The sequence below is a fragment of the Schistocerca cancellata genome, chromosome 1, assembly GCF_023864275.1.
Source record: "Schistocerca cancellata isolate TAMUIC-IGC-003103 chromosome 1, iqSchCanc2.1, whole genome shotgun sequence".
Taxonomy (NCBI): domain Eukaryota; kingdom Metazoa; phylum Arthropoda; class Insecta; order Orthoptera; family Acrididae; genus Schistocerca; species Schistocerca cancellata.
This window is the reverse complement of record NC_064626.1, coordinates 1,147,641,270-1,147,669,169: the sequence shown is the minus strand read 5'-3', so window position 1 is coordinate 1,147,669,169 and position 27,900 is coordinate 1,147,641,270. Positions and strand designations below refer to the sequence as shown.

The 27,900-nt window shown below is 39.8% G+C and overlaps 1 protein-coding gene and 1 non-coding gene across 3 annotated transcripts in view; both read right to left on the bottom strand.

Moving 5' to 3' along the window:
* Positions 1-416: 416 nt before the first annotated feature.
* LOC126092978 (chromatin assembly factor 1 subunit B) overlaps positions 417-27,900 on the bottom strand; it is a 54,337-nt gene continuing 26,853 nt past the window's right edge. For both annotated transcript variants that reach the window (XM_049908689.1, XM_049908690.1), the window contains exons 6-8: positions 17,287-17,547; positions 2,429-2,650; positions 417-2,228 (exon numbers count right to left, since the gene is read on the bottom strand). In XM_049908689.1, the coding sequence (XP_049764646.1) occupies positions 1,313-2,228; positions 2,429-2,650; positions 17,287-17,547 (1,399 nt within the window). In that variant the 3' untranslated portion in view covers positions 417-1,312. The remainder of the gene's footprint in view (positions 2,229-2,428; positions 2,651-17,286; positions 17,548-27,900) is intronic.
* On the bottom strand, positions 23,682-23,756 carry Trnat-ugu (transfer RNA threonine (anticodon UGU)). Its single transcript has one exon. It is a non-coding gene; the product is annotated as a tRNA-Thr (tRNA).

Sequence of the window (27,900 nt, the reverse complement as noted above, 5' to 3'; positions counted from 1 at the left end):
CCTAAGATACTGGCTCTTATTGCCTTTGTCCGTCAGTTCATTAGGATAATTACTCCCTTTCAGGTTATATATGTTTTTTATTTGCCTTGTGTAGGTTAAGAAATCAAATTGTATCTAATATAGCGAATCTTAATCAGAAAGGAACCAGGAGCCATGAATGCTATAGCACTTTCCGACATTACAAATAGCAGGCAATGACTGTATTGGCAGCAATGCTGGGATCCAGACAACAGTGAGTCGCCATTCTATTGTGCATGTTCATCTTCTCCAGTGCCCAGGTGTACAAGAATGCCCTTAACAGTCAGACCTTCTGCCTGCTGGGCATACGTGTATGCCTGTAGCCTTTAGCAGAAGAGTTAACAGTGGTCATTAAATGTACATATCTGATGAAAAAAAGAACACCCTGACTCCAACTATTGTTTTATATTTTTTGCGACATTTTTATTACCTATTTCTAAAAATTTCTGTCATTGTAAGTGGATGCTCCATAAGAAGCATTTGTTTATACATTTCTCTTATAAAATTATTAACATCTTCAATCAATGTCTTTAGTTACAAAATCTGCCATTAATAAAATATATTTTTAAGAAATGTTGAACACTTTATTTCTGGCTAAGTAAACTAAGTTCTCTCAACAGCTGATGTATTTTAAGCACAGCATATCAAGGTGTTACAGTTAGAAGAGTCTTAATACTGAAGCTAAATAAATACATCATTTGATTCATTCTTTTCCATCAAATGAAATAATTCAATTAAAGGAAAGCCAGATATTTTCAAAATGTTAAGATATAATAATGGCACATTCTCACACTATAAGAAAAGATAAATTACATTTATATCTTTTCAACTAAGGGCAATGCAGTATTGCAGTGAATAGTAGTCATGATTATATAGTGTAGTCACTTCTAAATAATATATTGTAATAACTATTACAAAAGGTATTTATACAAGGTAGGAAAGTCCAACATAAAACAGTTGCATAAAAGTCTGAGAAAATTATACCTAGCAGGTAGCAAAAGACTGACAGATACACAAAGGTAGAAGACAACAGAATTTCCAGCAGGTGTCTCTCCAGCTGATGAAGGCAAAAAGGATATACAAGAAGAGAAAGAAACCGTCATTTTCACGAATTTGTGTTTCTACCATGTGTATGTCAATGAACTATCTGCTATATAGATGCCTTTTCTATCTTCAAACAAGTTTAACCATGATAAATAGAATGGTTTTATTAAATATACAACTTCTGCACCACACAAATAACTAGAGAATAAAAAGCAGAGCATTAACATACAATCAGTTTCTGCACCTTATGTTACTGTATAAGCTTCTTCCTTATCTTAGGGCTTGACAGAGTGATGAGCTGGACCCGCCTAGGTGTACGTCTGTTCTGATCATTGCCTGGAGTTAAAGTGCATGGGGTAGTAGCAGGGGGTGGTGGAGAATGAGCCTGAAGTGCTTCTGTTTTCCCATCTTCTAGCTGCTCTTTCTTCTTTTGTGTGACACTTTTTTCAGCTGTACCCTCATCACTTTTTTCAGTTCGTTCATTGTCCGCAACACACATTTTCTCTGTCAAACTTCCAGATTCATTTCTTACTTCGTGTATTACTGCACTCTCAACTGTGCTGCACGCCCTATCATTTTTAGTGGTATCACTATGGTCAGCGTCACTTTGTGAAGCATCTTTATTTTCTTTCTCTGAAATGGTGTTTGTTTGGTTAGCGTCAACCTCCATGCAACTGGATTCCACCTCCTTACCTTGAACTTTGCCCTCCCTCAAAGTACTGGATTCCTTTGTTCTATTACAGAGCACACTCGCATCAGCACTTACATTAGACTCTCCATGTGTGTCACAGAGAAGTTCAGAATTACTGGAACTGTTTTCTTTTGACACAGTTTTACACTCAGCCTTCAATGTTTTTGAACTATCACCAGCTTGACACTCGACACTCTTACCGTCGGCACTTTTGTTTGACGTCGCTGTGGTACCTTGCCTTCTTTCTGTAGGCTCCTCTATTTTACAACTTTCTTTTCCTTTCTGGACACTTGAAAGCTCACTACTGTTCTCACCAGTCTTTTCAGTTGCACTATTCTGTTTATCAGTACCATCACAGTCACTACTTTTTGCTTCACTTGGTCGATAAACTTCACCAAGCTCCCCAGGTGTAAACGTTATAACAGAACAATAACCATCAGTGCTTGATACAACAAGAATTTGACCGTCTTCTGACCTAAAGCATAAAAAATAAAATATGAGTATAAGGACAGACTGACTAATTTTTTTATATTATTTAGCAGAACATTTCAAACAATTTTTCAGAGGATACTATATGCAGGCATGACAACGTACTTTGAGAGTATTCATTATAGCATGATAGTTCTTTCTGTTTTGTATTAATAGTTAGTTATACTTCAAACTTTGATATCTTACCATGATACATCTGTAAGTCTTGTATAATGTATATTGGAAATGAGAGCAAATGGTTCAGCCTGCTGCGTATCATAAAGCATCACAGAACTCTGTGTTGCAACTGCTATTACTATCCTGTACGGGAGTGCAAAAACCGAATCTCCTTCATGAAGCCGAAATAACACAGGGCAGCATCTAACTGCAATAGTGTACTGGTCAGGTGAAGGCAAGTATAACACTGGCCTGTAAAGAAGATAAAATATGTAAGCTTTCACAAAAATAAAGAAAATATTACAACACAAACTATACGACTAAACAAGATCAATGAAATTAAGAACATATCCTCAAGAAATATTACCCCTCCCTTTTGCATGGTCTCTTTTACAAGAACATTTATTGAACTGCAGTTTAAAAGACCATACAGAAGCTAATGTATCCCATAAGCTAATGTAAAGTTGTCATCAACCCATGAGGTTGGTGTGAAAACCAGTGTTTTACTGCACATGGTCCTTGCTTACCTCCCTACAACATTTGGACTGAGTTACGCAACTAGTTATAGGAGGTCCTACAATTTAACGTAGATTCCAAAATGTAATACAATACAATACATACACAAATTGTTAACAGAGAGGAAAGAAACAATAATGACAGAAATTATCATAGTACTGGCTGTGTACTCAACTCTGACATTTAGATTTGTAAGCTGACGATTTACTTCGCCAAAGTCCTGGAACTTGTCCCATTGTAATAAATAATGTTGTAGTGAAAATCTTTATTTATGTCTTACATAATCAGACTAAAAAATTACACAAAATGAGAAGTTTTTTTGTACATTTTCAATATTTTCTGAGATTTATCTAACAAACGTTTTATATGTCAAATTCCAGTTGGCTTTATGGGAACTTTGATAATACTGATAGATTTAATCCCGAGTTCACACGCAATTGTGGTGACACAGACAATAAGTTATGCCTCTCTCGACTTAACAATGAACTAGCGTGAGTTGGACAATTTCACACAAATTACAATTTCAGTTTCAGACAAAAGCTTGAAGGGACACTAACTCTGCAGAGTTGCTGTACATGCAGTTCAATGTAAAGTGGCCGACTTCAAAACCTGCTTCAAGACCATTATCACCTGGATTCTCCTCCCAACAATGGCATTTCTGAACTGCACGGATGAGAAATCTCCCTGGAATATTCCTTCACTCCCTCAATCTCTCTCAGTTTAAACGCCACTAGTCCCTGTCTTTAACCGCATCTGTCCCTGCTTGCTCCTGTTCCACAGCATTTCACCTGAATGCCACCCCACACAACCTAAAATTACCTTCTGTTGTTCTACTCCACACTGCAACACAGTACCTCATATTTTTAACCTTTCATCTTCACATTTTTTTACAATAATTTCATATTATAAATGCACATGTTCTGTCAATTTATTGTCAATATAATTATTTGAAATTCTGTAATGTAAATTTATTACAATTAAAAAATATTGTTTTAAAGAAATTTAGTAGACACATTGGCAAAAATCAGGATTTATGCTATGTAAAACAACAGTTTCTATTCAGAGATAAGCTTCGCATGGCACTAACATCATTGGTACGTGGGAGTGCAGACAAAGGAGTTTGAAGTTGACAGTGAGAAAGACCAGACATGGGTAATGGCGAAAGCACATGCAAACCTCAAGTCTATGAACTTTGTGGTAGTAAAATGTTGGGCAAGAAATTATAAAAATTATGAGCAATAGTATGCCAATGGTCCTGCCACAATGGTAACACTGGTTTCTGTCAGATCACTGAAGTTAAGTGCTGTCAGGATGCACTAGCACTTTGATGGGTAACCATCCAGTCCGCCAAGTGCTGTTGGCACGCACGGTACATTCAGCCCTTGTGAGGCAAACTGAGGAGCTACTCAATTGTGAAGTAGTGGCTCCAGTCTTGTTAACTGACATATATGGCCGGGAGAGCGGTGTGCTAACCACACACCACTCCATAACAGCATCCAGTGAAGCCTTTGGGCTGAGGATGACACGGCGGCCACTCTGTACTGTTGGGCCTTCATGGGCTGTTCAGGAGGAGTTTAGTTTAGTTTATGAGCAATAGTACGGGCCACAGTACAATAATTATTATTTGAGAAGAGTTTCAAGAGTATTAAATGTGTTTCCATTGTACTCGTGATATTAATAAAGCACGTGTAATTGTTTTCCATGATATTAGAGTTTCATTCAGTACACTTCCTGAACGAAGATCTACAGCTTCAAATTTTGTCAGTGTTAATATTTATCCCTCATAATCACTACTGACAGTAGTACCCCATTCCCAACATTGTAATAATGTGGTGCCACCTAAATAAAAAAAACTTTGTGTGTGTGTGTGTGTGTGTTTTGACGAATGCCTTAATGGCCAAAAGCTTTAATTGTGTGAGTCGTTTGTTGTGCCTATCTGCAACTCAGCATCTCCGCTATCTGGTGAGCGGCAACTTTCCTTTCTCATCATACTGTTACATTCCATCCTGGATTTTCCAGTGTTTGATAGCTGCAGTTTAGATTTATGAAAGAGGCAGACAGCAAATCTTGAATTTTGGTACACCAGTGAAAAGTTTACAATTTAACTGACAATGTTGATTAGCTTTTGCAAGTTTAACTACTTTCGTTACCTTTTAGGCAAAAACATTTATTTGTCTGGCAAAATAATTGCAGATAATTTATTTCAACAGTGTTATGTAAATTTGTATGTGTTTTGTATGTCGTGTGATTCCTGGCTTTTGTACATTCGGAACGGCCTGTTTCTACTGCTACTAATTATGACTTATTAAATGAAACACGATAAATGAATACTGAATGAGTTTTGTTTATTGGAAAGAAATGATTAGTAACACTTACAAACAGTGAGCATTATAGTGAAGTGACATTTCCATATCATTATTTTTACTTTGAACAAAATTTGTGCACTGCAGGATATTTGGAGACTAATTAGAGTCATAACACGGACTTCATAAAAACTAAAGCTCATTTGGGCGGAATTTACACTATTTCATCACTGGAAAGTGATTTAACATATTTGTTATTGAACACAAAGTCTGTATATGAATCACTGATCATATTTGCATTTTATTAATTTCAGACTTTTGCCATCATCAAATCTGTTAAAAGAAATCTGTAAAGAGTGCTGAAGTGTTGGGTTGTAAAACAGGGAGGGGGGGGGGGGGGGGGGGCAGGATTGTTGCAGTTCAGCTGGTGAACGGGGTGGGGGGGCAGCACCTACGTGATTGTCAAAAACTTAGTGCTTCTGCTATTCGGTGAGTCGTCTCCTTTAATCCAAAGTATCCACTTAATATATTACAAAGGTAACATGGATATGCCCATGAAATACCATTAGGAGCATTCTGATACAAATGTCAACATCAAATGATTTGTACGAGCAGATTCATAAACAAATGGTTGTGTGAGACTGGTTGAACCTGGAGGGAACTAAGCCAATTTCATATTTGATAAAGTTACTTTCGGGTGACAGGTTGCATTGTTTAGGAAAAGCAGAACTTGACAATTTCCTTTTTTCATTTTGGCATTGAAAGAGCTCAGATATTCTTTCGTAAGACCACTCACCATCCACGCCTTTTTATTGCTTCGCCATGTGACTGAAAGCTTACTGTTGACTATGTTTTTGAAATAACATGGTTTTTGCCGCCTTTCCCATCACCAGTGGCTTCTCCATTTCACCTAACATGTTTCCACACGGCAGCACAGTGAATCTTTCCTTGAAAATTTTTCTGCTGGTGAACTTTTCACTTCGAATTGCTCGCGATTTTGAAGGCAGCACGCAATAACAGTCCTGTTTCATCGGCATTGAACACTCCTTTCAGGTAATAATTCGCAATTAAGTTGGGACAGTATTGTCTTCCATTCTCTTGCTACAATTTCCTGCACATCCTTAGCTTCTCCATACCGTTCATTCCACATGACTGTGTGTGTAGCTTTGAACCTGTCAAGCCATCCTGCAAATGCTTTAAACTCTATAATTCCAAGCTCTTTCGTGACTTTCAGAGACTTATTCAGCAACATGGATCTAGATAAAGGTAAGTTTCTTGCCTGTGCACTTATGAACCATTCCACACTATTTCGTTAATTTTTTTTTTTCATTTCTGGTCTTCTTCGCCTTTCTTTTCATCTGCCCGTTCCCTTTCATCCATTCGTCCCAAATCTTTTCCTCGTTTCTTGAAGTCTCATACACTTGTGTTTTACCGCATTTGAAATGCGACGTAATTTCGTGCACAGATAGTTTGTCTTTGTAACTTGCCTTGATTACATTAATCTTTTCGTTATGTGTTAACGACCCATATCATTCATTTGACATCAAGTTACTGTATCCCTTGAAGTGCTGAACCTAGCAGAAAATAATGACCTTGCTGGGTAAAAGCATTATTTAACGGAACAATACCCCCCCATGAACCATAGACCTTGCCATTGGTGGGGAGGCTTGCGTGCCTCAGTGACACAGATAGCCGTACCGTAGGTGCAACCACAACGGAGGGGTATCTGTTGAGAGGCCAGACAAACGTGTGGTTCCTGAAGAGGGGCAGCAGCCTTTTTCAGTAGTTGCAGGGGCAACAGTCTGGATGATTAACTGATCTGGCATTGTAACACTAACCAAAACAGCCTCGCTGTGCTGGTACTGTGAACGGTTGTAAGCAAGGGGAAACTACAGCCGTAATTTTTCCAGAGGGCATGCAGCTCTACTGTATGGTTAATGATGATGGCGTCCTCTTGGGTAAAATATTCCGGAGGTAAAATAGTCCCCCATTCGGATCTCCGAGCAGGGACTACTCAAGAGGACATCGTTATCAGGAGAAAGAAAACTGGTGTTCTACGGATCGGAGCGTGGAATGTCAGATCCCTTAAGCGGGCAGGTAGGTTAGAAAATTTAAAAAGGGAAATGGATAGGTTAAAGTTGCATACAGTAGGAATTAGTGAAGTTCGGTGGCAGAAGGAACAAGACTTTTGGTCTGGTGAATACAGGGTTATAAATACAAAATCAAATAGGGGTAATGCAGGAGTAGGTTTAATAATGAATAAAAAAATAGGAATGCGGGTAAGCTACTACAAACAGCACAGCAAACGCATTATTGTGGCCAATATAGACACGAAGCCCACACCTACGACGGTAGTACAAGTCTATATGCCAACTAGTTCTGCAGATGACAAAGAAATTGAAGAAATGTATGATGAAATAAAAGAAATTATTCAGATAGTGAAGGGAGTCGAAAATTTAATAGTCATGGGTGACTGGAATTCAGCAGTAGGAAAAGGGAGAGAAGGAAACGTAATAGGTGAATATGGGTTGGGGGTAAGAAATGAAAGAGGAAGCCGCTTGGTGGAATTTTGCACAGAGAACAACTTAATCATAGCTAACACTTGGTTCAAGAACCATGAAAGAAGGTTGTATACATGGAAGAAGCCTGGAGATACAAGGTATCAGATAGGTTATATAATGGTAAGACAGAGATTTAGGAACCAGGTTTTAAATTGTAAGACATTTCCAGGGGCAGATGTGGACTCTGACCACAATCTATTGGTTATGAACTGTAGATTAAAACTGAAGAAACTGCAAAAAGGTGGGAATTTGAGGAGATGGGACCTGGATAAACTGAAAGAACCAGAGGTTGTACAGAGTTTTAGGGAGAGCATAAGGGAACAATTGACAGGAATGGGGGAAAGAAATACAGTAGAAAAAGAATGGGTAGCTTTGAGGGATGAAGTAGTGAAGGCAGCAGAGGATCTAGTAGGTAAAAAGAAGAGGGCTAGTAGAAATCCTTGGGTGACAGAAGAAATACTGAATTTAATTGATGAAAGGAGAAAATATAAAAACGCAGTAAATGAATCAGGCAAAAAGGAATACAAACGTCTCAAAAATGAGATCGACAGGAAGTGCAAAATGGCTAAGCAGGGATGGCTAGAGGACAAATGTAAGGATGTAGAGGCTTATCTCACTAGGGGTAAGATAGATACTGCCTACAGGAAAATTAAAGAGACCTTTGGAGAAAAGAGAATGACTTGTATGAATATCAAGAGCTCAGATGGGAACCCAGTTCTAAGCAAAGAAGGGAAAGCAGAAAGGTGGAAGGAGTATACAGAGGGTCTACACAAGGGCGATGCACTTGAGGGCAATATTACAGAAATGGAAGAGGATGTAGATGAAGATGAAATGGGAGATATGATACTGCGTGAAGAGTTTGACAGATCACTGAAAGACCTAAGTCGAAACAAGGCCCCAGGAGTAGACAACATCCCATTAGAACTACTGACAGCCTCGGGAGAGCCAGTCCTGACAAAACTCTACCATCTGGTGAGCAAAATGTATGAGACAGGCGAAATACCCTCAGACTTCAAGAAGAATATAATAATTCCAATCACAAAGAAAGCAGGCGTTGACAGATGTGAAAATTACCGAACTATCACTTTCATAAGTCACGGCTGCAAAATACTAACACGAATTCTTTACAGACGAATGGAAAAACTGGTAGAAGCCGACCTCGGGGAAGATCAGTTTGGATTCTGTAGAAATATGGGAACACGTGAGGCAATACTGACCCTACGACTTATTTTAGAAGCTAGATTAAGAAAAGGCAAACCTACATTTCTAGCATTTGTAGACTTAGAGAAAGCTTTTGACAATGTTGACTGGAATACTCTCTTTCAAATTCTGAAGGTGGCAGGGGTAAAATACAGGGAGAGAAAGGCTATTTACAATTTGTACAGAAACCAGATGGCAGTTATAAGAGTCGAGGGACATGAAAGGGAAGCAGTGGTTGGGAAGGGAGTGAGACAGGGTTGTAGCCTCTCCCCAATGCTGTTCAATCTGTATATTGAGCAAGCAGTAAAGGAAACAAAAGAAAAATTCGGAGTAGGTATTAAAATCCATGGAGAAGAAATAAAAACGTTGAGGTTTGCCGATGACATTGTAATTCTGTCAGAGACAGCAAAGGACTTGGAAGAGCAGTTGAACGGAATGGACAGTGTCTTGAAAGGAGGGTATAAGATGAAAAACAACAAAAGCAAAATGAGGATAATGGAATGTAGTCGAATTAAGTCGGGTGATGCTGAGGGAATTAGATTAGGAAATGAGACGTTTAAATTAGTAAAGGAGTTTTGCTATTTGGGGAGCAAAATAACTGATGATGGTCGAAGTAGAGAGGATATAAAATGTAGACTGGCAATGGCAAGGAAAGCGTTTCTGAAGAAGAAAAATTTGTTAACATTGAGTATAGATTTAAATGTCGGGAAGTCGTTTCTGAAAGTATTTGTATGGAGTGTAGCCATGTATGGAAGTGAAACATGGACGATAACTAGTTTGGACAAGAAAAGAATAGAAGTTTTCGAAATGTGGTGCTACAGAAGAATGCTGAAGATTAGATGAGTAGATCACATAAGGAAGTATTGAATAGATTTGGGGAGGAGAGAAGTTTGTGGCACAACTTGACTAGAACAGGGTGTATACGGGGACAAGGAAAAAAAATTCCCGGATTTCTCCCGGATATCCCGTTTAAAAAATACGCTTTTTCCCGGGCGAAAATACACTTTTTCTGTGCTAACTGACAGATTTTCCGTAGATTTTCCCTCGGAACTGCAAAACTTATCAATTCTTTGAATGGTTAACGTTTTATACAATCGCGTAGAGACGGGCAGAGAAGTTTTGGAGAGACTTATAACAAAAAAAAGAGACCTTTGATTTGCAGCAACATATACATTGCACCAAACACAGCGCGTTAGTTTGCGGAGCGTTGAAACCGAGGTTGCGATGTCCTTTTGTAAGCGAATCATATCTCAAGCCACGAGATCTCTTCAGCCGATGACAGCAGCTATTCAGAGCATAGGACACGTGTTATAGTCAGCCAATAGCAAGATCACTGGTTAAATAGCGCGAACACTCAAGAGGAAAAGTTAACGGTTTACATTAATGTACACAGTACCGTATATCTACAATAAAAGCTAAGCTTTCACATATAATATTAGTTTCTAAGATTAACACGCTACAACAGAAGCTTAGCTTTCACATGTAATATTGATCTTTTTTGCGTGTGTTATACTTTAAGATACATCACACACATGTGCCAGTAAATTTAATATTATGAAATAAATGTCTCGGCTCGAAACTCTTGTAAGTGGCTGGTCCTCAAACTGTTCAGTTTCGAACGCTCTGTGGTTTAGATATCCATCCCACTTTCTCACACGTAACATAATTCATCTTGCGTAAAAAGAAATTTACTTTGAAAGTAACGCTTTTCTAACCACCGTTCGCAATACTATCCGAAGACTGTTAGAAATAGGTTCGATTTACCAGTTTCCAGAGAGCACCAGAAAACAGGCATTATTGTGCGTGTGCAACTGCAGTGGTGTAGGAAGCCAGTATGTTCCTGTTTATAAAGCACTAAAAGAGCTTATATTACACCATAGAAGAAACAGGGCATCAGAGGGTACTCCAAAGAGCATCGGAATTTCGTAAACCATACTAAAATGCATAATTCGGCTTGAAGTGCGAATTGCCTTTTGCCAGATTCACAATGAAGTATGTCCCATCTGATATTAAGCTTTTCAGTGTGGTTTTTGGGATGTAAATTTTCTCGGAGTACCAGTACTCTACGATCTCATTTTTGGTTCTTTATTATGGCATAATGCCATATATGGCAGAAGATGATAACGTGCACTTGAAATTCAGCGAAAAGTTGGAACTAGCCAATACTGTAGAATGAAACACTTCGTTTCAAGTAAAATGATTGCCTCAGCGGAAAGATTAATAAAGCCAAATTTCTTTAGCAAACTTGCTAAAATAACTTCACTGTTCTGCAAGGCGATTAATGCTTGACTGCTACTAACTTGGAAATAAAATAAAATCAGAAAACTGAAATTAATAATATATTTTTGCTCTCCATAATTATGTGAATGTATTTTAATTCACTTGATAGCTCCCCGGCCACAGAAATCCGTTTGGTTTTCATTTGACTTGGGAGCTGTACATGAAGAGAAGCAGCGAAATCACTTAACGTAAACACGCGTCACGTGGAGGTTAACCCCCTCCCCACTACAACTCAGACAACTCCGTGCAAGTGTGAATCTGGCAGCTAGGGCGCTTGAGAATAATTTTTCTCGTTTGCATCTGGCTGCTTGCTACTGCTACAGACACAGCTAACAGCCAAACTTCAAGTAGAAGGAGAAGGTACTGCTTATACGGGAGTCAAATGCGCATGCGCAACAGACCGCTGGCAATTGGTCAAACGAACCTAATGTGAACAGTTGTGACGTCATGCTCATAGCAAGCAGTTTATTGTTACGAAGAATTACAGTCTGCGCCCTACGGCCTTTGACATATTTTTGCTATTTGCAAACGCTTGTGCGTGCATGGTTTTTTGTTGTAAATTGCACATTTCCTTTGTCACTAAAGTTTTATTTTTTTCCCTCTCGTTTATATTTTATTGCTGCAGTATCATTCTCCAGTAGCAGGATACAATAACATTCTTTGCTAGAGAATCAATTCTGCAGCCAAAATTTAAAAAAATTAACTGAAAGCTAAAACAATGAAAAATTCCCGGAATTCCGAAAAATTCCCGGGTTTATCCCGGTTTTCTCCCGGATGAAAAAATTCCCGGGTTTTTCCCGGATTTCCCGGGTCGTATACACCCTGTAGAAGAAGGGATCGGTTGATAGGACATGTTCTGAGGCATCAAGGGATCACCAATTTAGTATTGGAGGGGAGCGTGGAGGATAAAAATTTTAGAGGGAGACCAAGAGATGAATACACTAAGCAGATTCAGAGGGATGTTGGCTGCAGTACGTACTGGGACATGAAGAAGCTTGCACAGGATAGAGTAGCATGGAGAGCTGCATCAAACCAGTCTCAGGACTGAAGACCACAACAACAACCCACCTCTTTTACTGCGCACATTGCAGCAGAGCTTTGGTAGATGCGCAACAATGTTCCTGTAAGTGCCAGTGTGCATCAATAACGAGGAAAATGAGAAAGCTGACAGTGCTGACGAACGAACCGTTTCCTGCACGTAACTTATACATTGTTGCGCAGAGCAGCATGGTTTTAGATCCACACCAGCAGCGTCACACTGCGCTGGATCTATTTTCTTGGTTTTGCACCACTTAACAGAGGCATTAAATGTAACATTCTTGTAGAGTCACGAATAACTAATGAGCCATAATATAGTAGTACTGTATGGGCTCTTTTACGCATTATACAATGAATTATTAAGTATGTTCTAAGATTTGCTTTCCGTTTCCACATTAGGCACATTCCGCTTTATACAAAAAAGGTCAGCACATAAAAGTGCACTGAAAGTGTCAGGACTGAAGTACTTGTACGGTTTGAGCAGACTTCTGAATTACACACGTGCCGATCTGAGCAAGTTTTACTGTATTTACATAAAATCGAATATTATAGTGTATACTGTTGTTAAACTAATGCAAAAGTATCAGAACCTGCGAATGTTAGTAAAAAAATGTTTGGATCCAGTGAGACACAATCCAGGAACACATCACCTGATATCTAACAATTCTATGACTACTCATCATTGCACTATAACTGACCATGACTGATTTACCACCATATTTTGCCTCTTATCACCTGCTGAAAGCTTTAATCATAGGTATGTTATTACCTGACATTTAATTATAACAAATTGTACCACGTACAATGTATTTTTGGTGGATTCTCAATGTGCAATTGCCATGACACAGCAAATTTTCATAATAAGCAAGTTACAGTGAGTCTTTAGCTGCCAATATGACGTTTCACATCTTTCTATTACAACACATCACACAATTAACAACGGGGTTTTGAGAGATCCTCAATTTAGTGGTGTTTAAAAACCACATATAATCACAAGTGATTTCAACTGAAAACCTATATGGCATCTTGGGACTCTGTAGCAAAGAGAGATGGCATGCCTTGAGACAAGTGGCTTTCTTCCATCTCATTGGCCTACCTTCAAACGTAGATCAAGAATATCTGACATGCTAGATATTGCTCTGCATGTTTGGAAACACTCCACAAAGTCCGTTTTCCATACTATGGGATCAGAAACTCTGCATATTCAATGCTTGAATGCATGGTCCATGTGCCAACACCTTAAGGAAAAATACATAAAGTTCTCTAACATTTGCAATGCCACAAAACCAAAATAAGTAATAAAGTAATTATTACCAAGTTTCAAGAACATAAAACCTGGTACTATAATAACATCAGTGGAGAGAGTGGGTTAGCTTTTTTTTTTTCCCCTAGCATATGATGTCGACATCAAAATTCCTTTGGAGAAACCCTGACAGTTACGTTATGTTCCATTGACAGTTTGTGTGAATCTCCTCATATGAAATAAATCGTGGCATATTTTGATGTTCCAAGCCATCCAGTGAGAAATGGCCTTCCACCGATTAAGACTGGCAGCAATTTGACACAGTCACACTCTTCATTTATTGGCATAAAGATGGTCTGTTACTTTCAGAATCAGTATGAATCTGGTATAGGGCTGTGAGAAAGTTGAGTGCCTGCTGGAACAAATGGATCTCCATGGGCGATAGAGGGTAGTGTCTTTGCAGTGCTGCACTCACCTAGTGAGTGCACTATCATCTCGCCATGTGAATGCAATGGCCAACAGTGTCCCTTGAAGCCGGCATAAATATTATTGCACCTCGACCACTCAGTCCGTCATGTACTTAGTCTGATAGCATTCGTTGCTACCTCCACCATACTACTGACTACTCTTCTGACTTCATTTTGGTACTGGTTTTCCTCTTTGGTTTCCATCTGGATTGTTGCTTGTACTTGACCTGTTGACAGCGCAGTGTCGAAGGTTCGCTGCACTTATTTGTTGCTTAGGTCGCTATTGCCTTGCTCTTGTTGTGTCAGGTCCGCCATTCAGCCAGCCCAGTTACTATACTTCAGTGTGGGTTTGAATCCCGTCCACAGGCAGTCTTCTCGCCTTTCGGCATCACTGTTTCTCTCCACGTTTCCGACGTGTGCAAGCCAATTCAGCCTGCATCTCATGGAATGAAACATAAAAATATTTCCAGCATTCACACAAACCATAAATAGATTCGAACAGAATGAGAAAAAAGTGAACATCACTTTCAATCATTCTGGGGCAAAAGTTTTGCAACTGGAAGATAACCAACACATCGTCAATGCACTGATGTTACAACAGTGGATTTTTGTTTATTCCTAATCTTTGTTTTATTGTTTGCTTTGTTTTGTTTTCATGACAAGCAATGAAGGTTGTCTGAACATTTGGACCTCTATGTTTTCTACAAAATAAAAAAAAAGTGAAGTTTTCTGCAAAATAAAAAAAAGTGAAGTTTTCTACAAAATAAAAAAAGTGAAGTTTTCTACAAAATAAAAAAAGTGAAGTTTTCTACAAAATAAAAAAAGTGAAGTTTTCTACAAAATAAAAAAAGTGAAGTTTTCTACAAAATAAAAAAAGTGAAGTTTTCTACAAAATAAAAAAGTGAAGGTTTCTACAAAATAAAAAAGTGAAGGTTTCTACAAAATAAAAAAGTGAAGGTTTCTACAAAATAAAGAAGTGAAATATCTTAAAGAAAAAGCCTACACTTCATGTGATTATGAATTCAAAAAGATGAAATACTTCTTTAAAAAGACTCATTATACTGAAGGAGTAAATAAAGTTTTCTCATTATTTGGTACTTGGAAAGAAAGCAGGGTGAAAGTATAAAGGCTCTACATACTGCTTTCTTGAAATTTTATGTCTATGTGGATGGGTATATTTTCTCAAGCAAATACATGTCAATGCTTGAATTGTTTGGAAACACCTGTTCCTATTCTGTTTTTAGCTATGTGGAAAATTTAGCATATGACCTTTGTTAAAAAAATTTGTTAAGAATTTTACTTTGGCAATTAATAGACTAAGACTGACAGTATCTCATAACATTTAATATTGGGCTAAGTGACATTACTTTAAATCCATTGGTGTCTAGTGTGAACTGATCTTTATGTGCAAACAGCATGAAAGTCTGCCCACACCTAATGTGTGGAGAAATACCCATCAAATGTGGTCAGTTTCCCGGTATCATCACAATCAGACAAACATGTACACGACTGTAGTGTCCATTTACTCAGGAAGCAAATTTGCCAACTTCATCAAAGCCTATTTTTCCCCATTAATGTAGAATCATATAATCTAACATTAAGTGTAAGACACCACTTCTTTAGAGGGGCAATTCAATGTATTTTCTACAAACGAGTGTTTGAAATTGTGGTGGATAAGAAAACATGTCACATAATTCTTGACAGACTGTCATTCTGATATCTAATCTCAGAGCTGGAGAACACCTTTGTTAAAATTTATGTTTCTGCACTACAATCTCCTGATTTGTCTATATTTTTATATGAAGACAGTTAATGAGTTATGTATTATGCTCTTTTCAAATCTTTCTTTTTTTCCCTATTAGTCTAACCATGTAACATCTTGGGATTATAAAAATACAAGCCCTCAATTTTCTGTCTAAAAAGTGATCAGATAAACTTTTTATTCCCTCTTTCTATGAATTTCTTCCACTGCTTTAATCATTTTGAGCACAACAATAGGAGTGTGTGCTATTTGTAGCTAGCAACTGGGACCAAAAAATCTATTGCATTCTGAAAACACTTTGAAAAAACACTTTTTAAAAAGACAACACACTGAAATTTTATTAGATCTTCAGCAACTCTGCCGATTACTAGGCCCAAAGCTATCACCTATAGTATTTAATGTATGAAAGAGGATCTGTAGGTTGATTGCACCTGGGATCTCAGGTAACATTAACTGTGATTTGTTGGTCTGTGATAATTAGAAACAATCTCTGAAACCACTGTGAAATGGTGGTGATTGAAAAATAAAACAAAAAAACAAACACCATCCGAACAGACCTTGAAGGCGCAACATTACCGAGTGGTCCCCAGGTCATCTACAGCCTTAAGGTGTCACTGGAAGTGTGGATGTGGATACAGAGGGGCATGTGGCCAGCACACTGCTCTCCCGGCTATCGCCAATTTCCGTGACTGGTGTCACTCCTTCTCAATCAAGTAGCTCCTCAATTGGCCTCACAAGGGCTGAGAGCAATCCGCTTGCCAACAGCACTCAACAGACTCAGATAGTGACACATCCAAGTGCTGGCAAGCCTGAAAATGCTTAACTTTGGTGATCTGATGGGAACCAGTGTTACCACTAAGGCAAGGCTGTCTGTCGAGGTTTGAAAAATGGCAAGGTAGAAAAAATCAAGTCATCTATCCCTCATTACACAATGTATAAAGAAGTACTACGTCCTGTTTTTTTTGTTTGATCAGTGAGGCTGCACACAAACTTTTAAATGGAAAATTATTCAACAACCTCATAGTTGTTACTATATCTGTCAGCAACCCATTCAATTCAAATTATTAAAAGCAAACTACACATTAACCTGAACCTTTGTTCTGCAGAGTAATAAGAATTTTACTTTTATGCATAATGTCACAAACTGAACTGTGATGCCAGTTTAAAAATTTACCATTTATATACCAGACCTTTCAGTTAGCGAATTATTAAAACACAACTGGTAATGTAGCAGGGAGAGTGATTCCTGGCCAAAGCTGAAAAGTGCAGATAAAGCAGTAACTGGTGTTTGTATGTCTCTTGAAATTGGTTTCACAGTTCCTCACCTCGTCTACTCTACAGTAGAATATTAACCGAAATCCACAGCACAATTTACAGATGTACACTTACTTCCAGTTTTAAAGCTGCAGTTCTTATGTGACTACATTTAATAAGCAGGATTATTATTTTTGTGTACAAAATGGTAAAAAAAGAAATTAAACCATGTAAATTTTTAGATTAAAAAAATGAAAGATTTACCTGTTAAGTGAGCACCTTGTAAAAATGTAAGTAGCATTGAAATGTTTATCGGTGTCTGGTATTTCAACAAAACCAGAAGGAACTATCAGAAGTTCTCCATCAGGTGAAAAGCACAGCCTCCGGAAGAAAGATTTCAAAGTGTCATCATGAAAAAGTCGAACTGTCTTTCCCTCGAGTTCAGATCCGTCTGGAGCAGGCAAAATTGCCTTGTTTATATGGTACATTACTTTCTTTGAGTTCAAGTTGTATATCCTACATGATCTGCAGACAAAAGGACAGCAACTGTAGCATGAACACAATTATACAATCACTTTCATGTTAATGGAGCCATGAACAAAACTGAACACTAAATGAGAAAAAGTGAGGCAACAGAAAGATAAAGAACTAAAAAAACAAAGCTATTACTACTTACATTGTTTAGTATTTCAAGCACACCTGAGTGATCCCCAGGTGTGCTCTTAAAAATTACAAGATTCCAGCAGTATGTGGGAACATTGCGACAACAAAGAACATCACTGGCGGTCGAGTGAGATCACATGCGAGCGATCTTCGACTGTCACTTCGCTTAATGACTTCTAAGTGTGCAGACATATTATGCTTAGTAAAATTAAAAGGTGTGCTCACTAAGATTCTGGTTGTGTTATTATACATCCTAAATCTCATCCATAGTGAAGCACCACATTGGAGACCCAATGTGATATGAACACGTAATCCTCTGATGGCTTGTTGAGATGGGACTTGAAAACACTGCTAAAACATGCCAGTGCTTTACTGATGGCATACACATCAAGTTTCTGTTCTGTTATACTTGGAACTTTGAGCATGTAACACTGACCTCATGGGACCAATTTCCTTTCCTGATGGCTATTTCTACATCCTCTCACTGATTGACCACATCACTCGTTGGGTAAAAACAGTACTGCTTAAAGATACAAGAGCTGAGTCCACTGCCAAAGCCTTTGGTGACGCACGCATTTCGTGCTTCAGTTGTCCCATGTCTATAACAAACAACCGAGGTGAGCAGTCTGAATCTGCCCTCTTCCTGAAACTGTGCAGCATGGTCGGCACCCATCAATTTCAAATGCCAGCCTATCACTCACAGAGTGACGGACTCATCGAGCAGTGGCACTGCATCTTAAAGGCGGCTCTCATGTGCCACGGCGGATTTTGGACAGAGGCATTACCACAAGCACTACTGGGAGCACATATGGACTACAAACACAACCTTGGAGCTTTACTCACTGTAATTTTGTATGAAGTACTACTTAGCCTGTGTGCTTTCTGTTCCAACAACATTTGACTACGCCTCCAGATTTCTGCCGGACCTGGTATCAAGAGTTAAATGACACATCATTCACCCCTGCATACCTCCCCCTACTCTGCACTTGGTGCCTGAAGTTTTCCTTCAGAAGGTTCTAACAAATTGTGAATCTATGATGATGTGCAATCCTGAATGGCTGACATATCCTGGAGTTAAGCCTTTGTATAAGACAGGAGATAAAGAAATATTGGCAAACTTACATCCAATTTCACTTTTGCCTCTCAAAAATTTTAGAAAAGATATTCTACAGTTGTCACCTTAACCATCTGGCCACAAATAATTTTAATCCAAGTCACAATTCTGATTTCTGGCAGGTTCCGGGATTCATTAGACAATGAATTACAGGCTACTGGTATATTTCATGATCTGTCAAAGGCATTTGACTATCAGTCATAATATCATTTTAAGTAAATTATAATACTGCAGTGTAACAGGAAATGCTGCAAACTGGTTCAAATCCCAATATCTGACAGAAAGCAAAGGATGTCAATAGGAAACAGATGTGTATTAAGATATCAGGCATCATCCAACTGGGAACCAATAACATGTGTTGTTCCTCACGGTTTTATTTTAGGGCCATTACTTTTTTCATGTACAATTCAACAACCTTTCATCAATAACATTATGAGATGCCAAGTTTGTTTCATTTCCAGATGATGCAAACATTGAAATAAATAGTTAAGGTCAGCTAACGAAATTTTCATTGACACTAATAAATGGTTTCCACCCAATCATCTGTCACTAAACCTTGAAAAAAACATACTATATGCAGAAAAGAATTTGTAAAAGATTCTCTGCCGGTATATGCCTAAAATATGACGACAAGCAGGTTGAAGAAATTGACAGTGTTAAATTCTCCCAGCTCGATAACAAATTTAATTGGGAAGAGCATACTGCAGAAGTGCCTAAACAAATCTTTATTTGCTATGTGAATGTTGTCAGACATAGGTGATATAAAAATAAAAAAGCTAATATACTATGCTTACTTTCATTCCATAATGCCACACAGGATTATTTTCTGGGGTAACTCATCAAGCCAAGCTACAGTTTTCCGATCCCAAAAAACGTGCAATATAAATTATTTGTGCTGTAAACTCAAGAACATCTTGCAGAGAGGCGTTTAAGAACTGAGGATACTGACTATTTCTTTCCAATACATTTATTCCTCAATGCAATTTATCATTAAAATATTCCTTTTTTTTTCCAAACCAACAGCTTAGTTCATGGAATCAATATTAGAAGTAAGACTATCTTTCATAAAGATTTAAAGTCACTTATTTTGATTCAGAAAGGTCTCCACTATTTAGCAATACAAACTTTCAATAACACGCCAGCAGCCATAAAACGTTTAACAATAAAGTTCAGTTTGAGAAGAGTCTACAGCATTTGTTGGTGGCCAATTCCTCCGACTCCACTAATTAATTTCTTAACAGAACCAACTGATCCGTGTACATTATAATAATCACATAATGTGAATATTGCAAACAGTCTGACACCTGTACCAAATTTGTGCAGTAATAGAATCATTTTAAATAAGTGCTGCAAAATATTTTTATTTTATTTGATGATGCATAGCTACAATAGCCTAAGAATTATCAAATGTACTTACGTGTATTGTACATTTAATACTTGGTGACAAGTTTTATATCCTTTTAAATGTAAATACGCTTAAGTTGTTGGGGTTTTTTAACCTATTCCACATCCACAAGGACAATTTCATTTGCCATCTGTAGAATATACATTAGCATATCTGTTCTTTTTTTGTAAAAATTTTATCATGTATTCTTGTTTTCCTAATCACACAATACAAACAGCTTCGCAACCTCCATACCTGGGTCCTCCACAAGGTACTCCGACAGGAAAACTGTACCCACGACATATTATGATATGGGAAACCAGTGACAGTGTCCAATAATTGTCTTAAGCCGCCATGGATCCAGCAACAAGCTTTACTTGTTAATGTTCCCTGCCAAGCTTTCCCCTACCTCTGGACACCCTTCCACTGCCAGTGACGAACCCCAGCATTTGAGTTCCCCCTTAATGTCCATGAATTTCTCCTGGAAGACCAAGTTGATCATTAACGACCTCTTCATTGGGGGACAGCAATCTAGGCCATAGACAGCTCTACTGCCTATCACTTCAGGAAAACAGTTAAGATACCACACAATGTTGATACCGCCGCTCTCATCTGCCACTTCTGCACAGGTGGTACCCTTGCCATCACGGCTCCACACCTGCACAGTCCCAATCGTGCATCCTCACTGGCACCATCCGGTCTTTGTGAATTCTCTGCCACCTCTCCAACCTCTGACACTACCACTCATACATTTGGCAACCCCTGCTGTGTGGTGGCGCACTTTCACAACTAGCAACTGTACGCCGACCCTGCAGGTAATGTGCCTGTTGGACCCATACAGCACCCGGATGACCTCTCCATCTACACTTTGCCTCATTGCCCCCACCCTCCATGCATCTCCCCTCACAGTACTGCTCACTATGGAGGGGAGGTGTGGGGGGCCTCTGCGGGAACTCTGTAACAATGAAGAATGTCACTGACAGTCAAAACTTGCACAATTACAGACCAATATCCTTAACATCGGTTTGCTGCAGAACTCTTGAACATATTATAATAATTTTCCTTGAGACTGGAAAGCTTCTGTCCACAAATTACCATGAATTTAGAAATCATTGTATGTGCAAAATTCAGTTTGCCATTTTATCACAATATCCTGTGAACCATGTACGAAGTGCAACAGGTGCCCTCTTAGATTTCTGGAAATCATTTGACACGGTGTCCCACTGCAGACTGTTAATGAAGGTCTGAGCATACGGAATAGGGTCCCAAACTTGCGAATGGCTCAAAGGCTTCTTTTGTAAAAGAACCCAGTATGTTGATCTGATGGACATGGTGAGCAGTAATCTGGCTGTTTGCCGATGACACTGTGGTGCACAGGAAGGTTATCACTGAGTGACTGTACGTTGATACAAGGTGACTTACACAAAATTTCTAGTCCTTGTGATGAATGGCAGCTTGCACTAAATGTAAAAAAGTAAGTTAATGCACATGAACAGGAAAAACAATTCTGTAATGTTCAAATAAAGCATCTATTTTGACAGTTAAGTCAAATATCTACGCATAATATTAGAAATCTATTTGAAATGGATTGAGCATGCAAGGACATTAGAAGGGACGGAAAAGGCTTGACTGATTTATTGGTAAAATTTTAAGAGGGTAGCTCATCTAGAACGGCGATCACACACAGACCCCTAGTGCAACCCATTACTGAGTACTAGAGATGGGGGATCCGCTCTTGAACTAATTCATAGAGTTCAATCTTTCAAAGGAGTGAACAATCAGTGATTCAGAAAAAAAGAACGGTAGCTCCAAACGTTTCCCACGGCAGAGAGAGAGAGAGAGAGAGAGAGAGAGAGAGAGAGAGAGAGAGAGAGAGAGAGAGACGGAGCATATCAGCAGCGCCTCTGCTGGTCACAGCACAGTGCACGCCACACAACACAGCCAGCGCCGGCCTCTGCCCTGCTTCTACCTTGGCTGTCTGCATTGTGCAGTGCCCCATTGGATTTTGTGTTTCACATATGCCGTGGCGTCTCTGTGCGTCGTCTGCCGCGCAGTGTCTGGCGCAGCGTAACTTCGCATTGCACTCTGTCGCACGTCCTGCCCTCTGGGCAGTTGATGCGAGCAACAGGACAGAGAGCCACCTAGCGGATAACATAGGAACTACTTGCAAAAACCCGCTCGCAAGGCAACGAACTATTTGTCTCGGAGCGGGTAAGTTCACCGCTACCCCCTCCCTCGGAACTCGCCCGCTCAACGCTCGCCCCACCGTCTCGACTCTAGCCAGAGCGTCGAGCAAAGCGACTCAGGTGTCACTGTGGTCTCTGCGGTCTCAGCTCACGCAGTAATACAGCTCGCGGCTCGACCTGCTCGACTCAGCGCCTCTGCATCGGAGTTCGTCCCCACTGGATATTGTTCTTCGTAGTAATGCCGCTATGTATATTACATTATTATGTTATGTATACATCAATTGTTTTTATTTTATTTTTATTTGTTTAAACTGATTAGATTAGGTTCCTGATGACTCCTCTTACTATAGGATTTTTATTATAGACACTCGAATTTACGCTTTAATTACGAGCGAACCGATAAACGTATCGCAAAATGTGATACACCAATATTTTCCTTGTTTTATTCTGCGTAAGGCTATATGCAGCACTTTCGTTTTACAGTCAAATTTATATTTTTTTTTCTTATTCTGGTACGGATTTTGCGATTTTAGGCGTCTTCGAAAGGAAACGTTCACTTTAAAAATATATGGCTTGCGATGTATTTGTATGAGGTTAATGAAATTTTAATACGTTATAGCCAAATATATTGTTAATGTAAATCTCAAGTTACAACATTTTCCGATCACCCAAAAAACCACGATAGTGCAAAATAAATCAATAATCAAAAACTTTGTCATATCGTGGAAATTTCAATAAACAATACAAAATTCTTACTCATTATCTGTGTTACTTCAAAATAGGATCAAATAAGATCAAAATACAGGTATAGTACTGGAATAAACCAAGTTTAAAGGGCAATGTGCCTTCCATTTATTTTATATTGTAAATGAGTGGTGAGTCATGAAAAAGAGCTATTTCATTTCAGGGAGTGAACAGTTCTGATCCAATCTCTGAAAAGAACAGTTTTGCCCATCTCTACTGAGTACTTCTGGAGTGTTTGGAATATCAACCAGGTTGAATTAAAGAAAGGATAACAGAGGCTAATGAAAAATTTTTTGAAAAACTTTTTTTACTTTGATAGCTGATCTTTATAGATTTTTATGAGCTGAACCCAAATCTAGCCTTAGGGTTTTTTTTATATATATCACCCATAGTTTTCAAGTAATATGCTTTTTATTTTATAGTATATAAATCATATGCTACATGGTAAAAGGGGAAATTAAGGAAGTGCTTTCTTACAACATAACCATTAATGAAAATAAATGATAAATGGACACCCTAGCTGCAACCAGGCGTTGATATACTTCATTGGGGACATGGTGAAAATCTTTGCCCCGACCGGGACTCGAACCCGGGATCTCCTGCTTACATGGCAGATGCTCTATCCATCTGAGCCACCGAGGGCACAGAGAATAGTGCGCCTGCAGGGACTTATCCCTTGCACGCTCCCAGTGAGATGCACATTCCCAACATGTCCACACCACTACATTCGCAGTGCGCCTAATAGATGTTTGCCCATCATACTCATTACTCGTGGAAGATTAATCTACCAAGTCCCGTACGAATTCGGGCATAGCGTGTGCGTTCGCACAATGTCAATGGCCGGGAAGCCATATTTTAACTGTATATGACGGTGCGAATGCACACTCTATGCCTAAATTCGTACGGACTTCATAGATTAATCTGCCATGAGTAATGAGTATGACCGGCAAACATCTATTAGGCGCACTACGAATGTAGTGGTGTGGACATGTTGGGAATAGCATCTCACGGGAAGCGTGCAAGGGATAAGTCCCTGCAGGGGCACTACTCTCTGTGCCCTCGACGGCTCAGATGGATAGAGCATCTGTCATGTAAGCAGGAGATCCCAGGTCCGAGTCCCAGTTGGGGCACACATTTTCAACATGTTCCCAATGAAGTATATCAACACCTGGCTGCAGCAAAGCTGCATGGTCATCTACGGTAACTGTTCTTTCGGGAACAGATACTACCATCATATATAATTAATGAAATGCTTTCTTAAAACATAACCATGGTTTGTATTTATAGTATGCTACTTAAAACAATGACATGTGTTTGAGAGTTTCACTTGTCAGCTGAAATTTATTTGTATTTTCTTTTTCTTTTTTCTTTGAAGCTTCTTGTGTAGCTTTTTCTTTGATGAGTTGCTTGCTGAACTTCTCGGTGAAGTGACCAACAGTAGTGCCCATCATACTGGTGTTCCAGCGGCCTTGGTAGCGTTTTTCCATCACTTTAATGTCCTGGTGAAAACGCTCTCCTTGCTCCTCACTAACATCTCCCATATTGTCTGGGAAGTAGTCAAGGTGACTTATCAACAAGTGAATTTTCAGGGTCACTAACATCGTAAAGTTTTAAACTTCTTTAACATTGTAGCTATAATAGAGACATATTCTGGGTCTTTTTCATGTCCTAAGAACTTTGTAACGACTTGCTTGACTGATACCTATGATTCTTATGTCATTTAAGGTCAGTGTGGATTCAAAGTTAACATCAAACATCAATTTTCTAATGTCAGGTCTGAGAAAGACCTCCTTTTAGTGTAGCTTCTGAAAGGTGTGGAAACCTTTAGGCAAAATCTTTACAAACTGTTTCATTAGGCCTAACTTTATATGTAGAGGCGGTAGGAGTACGCTCTTTGGATCTACAAGGTTTTTGCGTAGAACGTTCTTCTAACCAGGTTTTAAAGACTCCCTCACAGGGCAGTTCTTTCTCCCTCCATATGACAGGAACAGCAAATCTAAAGGCTTTTTTCTCCTTTTTGCGCCATTTTCTCAGATCTTCAACACACACATAACGTACCTTACGCGGCATCCAAGATTTAACTTGATCACCAAGTTTAGATCCAAAGTATGATAGATAAACATTTTTCACAAAGTCTGTAATGTTTCTTTGGTGTTTTTTAATCACAAATTCACCACAAATATAACAAAAACGGTCAGCAGAGTTTCTACAACCACAATTAGACATTGTACTGAGCAAATGTACAGAAACAGGAAAGTGAGGTTAGGTTGACAGTAAACAAAACACAATCTGTTAACACAAATATAGAATCGACCTTTTTTTTTTTGCCAGCAAATGTTTTTCAGCAGTGCTACCAACGTCATCTACATTCATTACACCTCCTTTTTAAATTATTTTAATTATATAAAAGCTGTTAAATTCTTTTAAAAAATCTTAATTTAATAAATTTAACTGTGAACTGTAAAGAAACTTCGTGCAATACAGTTTTTTAAGTATCATATTTGGATTTCCCACCCTAAAAACATAAGAATAAGGTATTTTCAGCCTGTGTAATTTGATGCCACCACTGCACATTTCGCATAAGAATTGTGAAGATAAGAGAAATTAGCACTTGTATTCAGACACAGACACTCGTTTTTCCTTTGCTTCATTTGGAAGAGGAACAGGAAATGGAATGACTAATGGTGGTGCAACATACCCTCTGCCATGTACACTCCTGGAAATTGAAATAAGAACACCGTGAATTCATTGTCCCAGGAAGGGGAAACTTTACTGACACATTCCTGGGGTCAGATACATCACATGATCACACTGACAGAACCACAGGCACATAGACACAGGCAACAGAGCATGCACAATGTCGGCACTAGTACAGTGTATATCCACCTTTCACAGCAATGCAGGCTGCTATTCTCCCATGGAGACGATCGTAGAGATGCTGGATGTAGTCCTGTGGAACGGCTTGCCATGCCATTTCCACCTGGCGCCTCAGTTGGACCAGCGTTCGTGCTGGACGTGCAGACCGCGTGAGACGACGCTTCATCCAGTCCCAAACATGCTCAATGGGGGAGAGATCCGGAGATCTTGCTGGCCAGGGTAGTTGACTACACCTTCTAGAGCACGTTGGGTGGCACGGGATACATGCGGACGTGCATTGTCCTGTTGGAACAGCAAGTTCCCTTGCCGGTCTAGGAATGGTAGAACGATGGGTTCGATGACGGTTTGGATGTACCGTGCACTATTCAGTGTCCCCTCGACGATCACCAGTGGTGTACGGCCAGTGTAAGAGATCGCTCCCCACACCATGATGCCGGGTGTTGGCCCTGTGTGCCTCGGTCGTATGCAGTCCTGATTGTGGCGCTCACCTGCACGGCGCCAAACACGCATACGACCATCATTGGCACCAAGGCAGAAGCGACTCTCATCGCTGAAGACGACGCGTCTCCATTTGTCCCTCCATTCACGCCTGTCGCGACACCACTGGAGGCGGGCTGCACGATGTTGGGGCGTGAGCGGAAGACGGCCTAACGGTGTGCGGGACCGTAGCCCAGCTTCATGGAGACGGTTGCGAATGGTCCTCGCCGATACCCCAGGAGCAACAGTGTCCCTAATTTGCTGGGAAGTGGCGGTGCGGTCCCCTACGGCACTGCATAGGATCCTACGGTCTTGGCGTGCATCCGTGCGTCGCTGCGGTCCGGTCCCAGGTCGACGGGCACGTGCACCTTCCGCCGACCACTGGCGACAACATCGATGTACTGTGGAGACCTCAAGCCCCACGTGTTGAGCAATTCGGCGGTACGTCCACCCGGCCTCCCGCATGCCCACTATACGCCCTCGCTCAAAGTCCGTCAACTGCACATACGGTTCACGTCCACGCTGTCGCGGCATGCTACCAGTATTAAAGACTGCGATGGAGCTCCGTATGCCACGGCAAACTGGCTGACACTGACGGCGGCGGTGCACAAATGCTGCGCAGCTAGCGCCATTCGACGGCCAACACGCGGTTCCTGGTGTGTCCGCTGTGCCGAGCGTGTGATCATTGCTTGTACAGCCCTCTCGCAGTGTCCGGAGCAAGTATCGTGGGTCTGACACACCGGTGTCAATGTGTTCTTTTTTCCATTTCCAGGAGTGTATTATGCAACGGCTAGTGGAGTATGTATGCAGATGTAAAAGTGTACGTAGATGCAGATGTAGATACTTGTTGTTAAAGTTCCAGCTGACTACATCTGATGACGAGGTTGACTGGTTGGTTGGGGTAACTGAATAAACAATGAGGTCCTCTGTCTCTGAGTCATGGGTTCGTCCACCCGGAAGGACTACTAATGTCAGAGTTGAAAAACAATAGATGGTGACTTGAAAGTAAATGGCGAAGAATTGGTAAGTGGCTTAGAAAAGACAAGTGGTCCCCTGGGCTCGGCCTCGACAACAGAAAGCTGTTGCACATCTGACCCTGTCTGAGGGCAAAGACAGCTACAGAGTATAGAATGGCTTTTAGTAAAGAGATCTGGAACAGCAAAAGTAAAAAAAGCTACAAAAGTAATGGACATCAGTTAGACCACCAATAATAAAACAATATGAAAGTAATATTAAGGGCCACACATGTGCATCACCTGGGGCTCTGCAGGCAAAGGGGCAGGCCCTCCCACAGCTGCCCCATCCCCAATCTATCATAGGGCAAAGCATTAGAGAGGAGGATAGCACTCTCTAATCAACAGTGTGCTACTCTTAAAATGGGAAACAGATTGCAGCAGAAAAAGAGAAAAACCACCTAAAATCAATCAAAACAG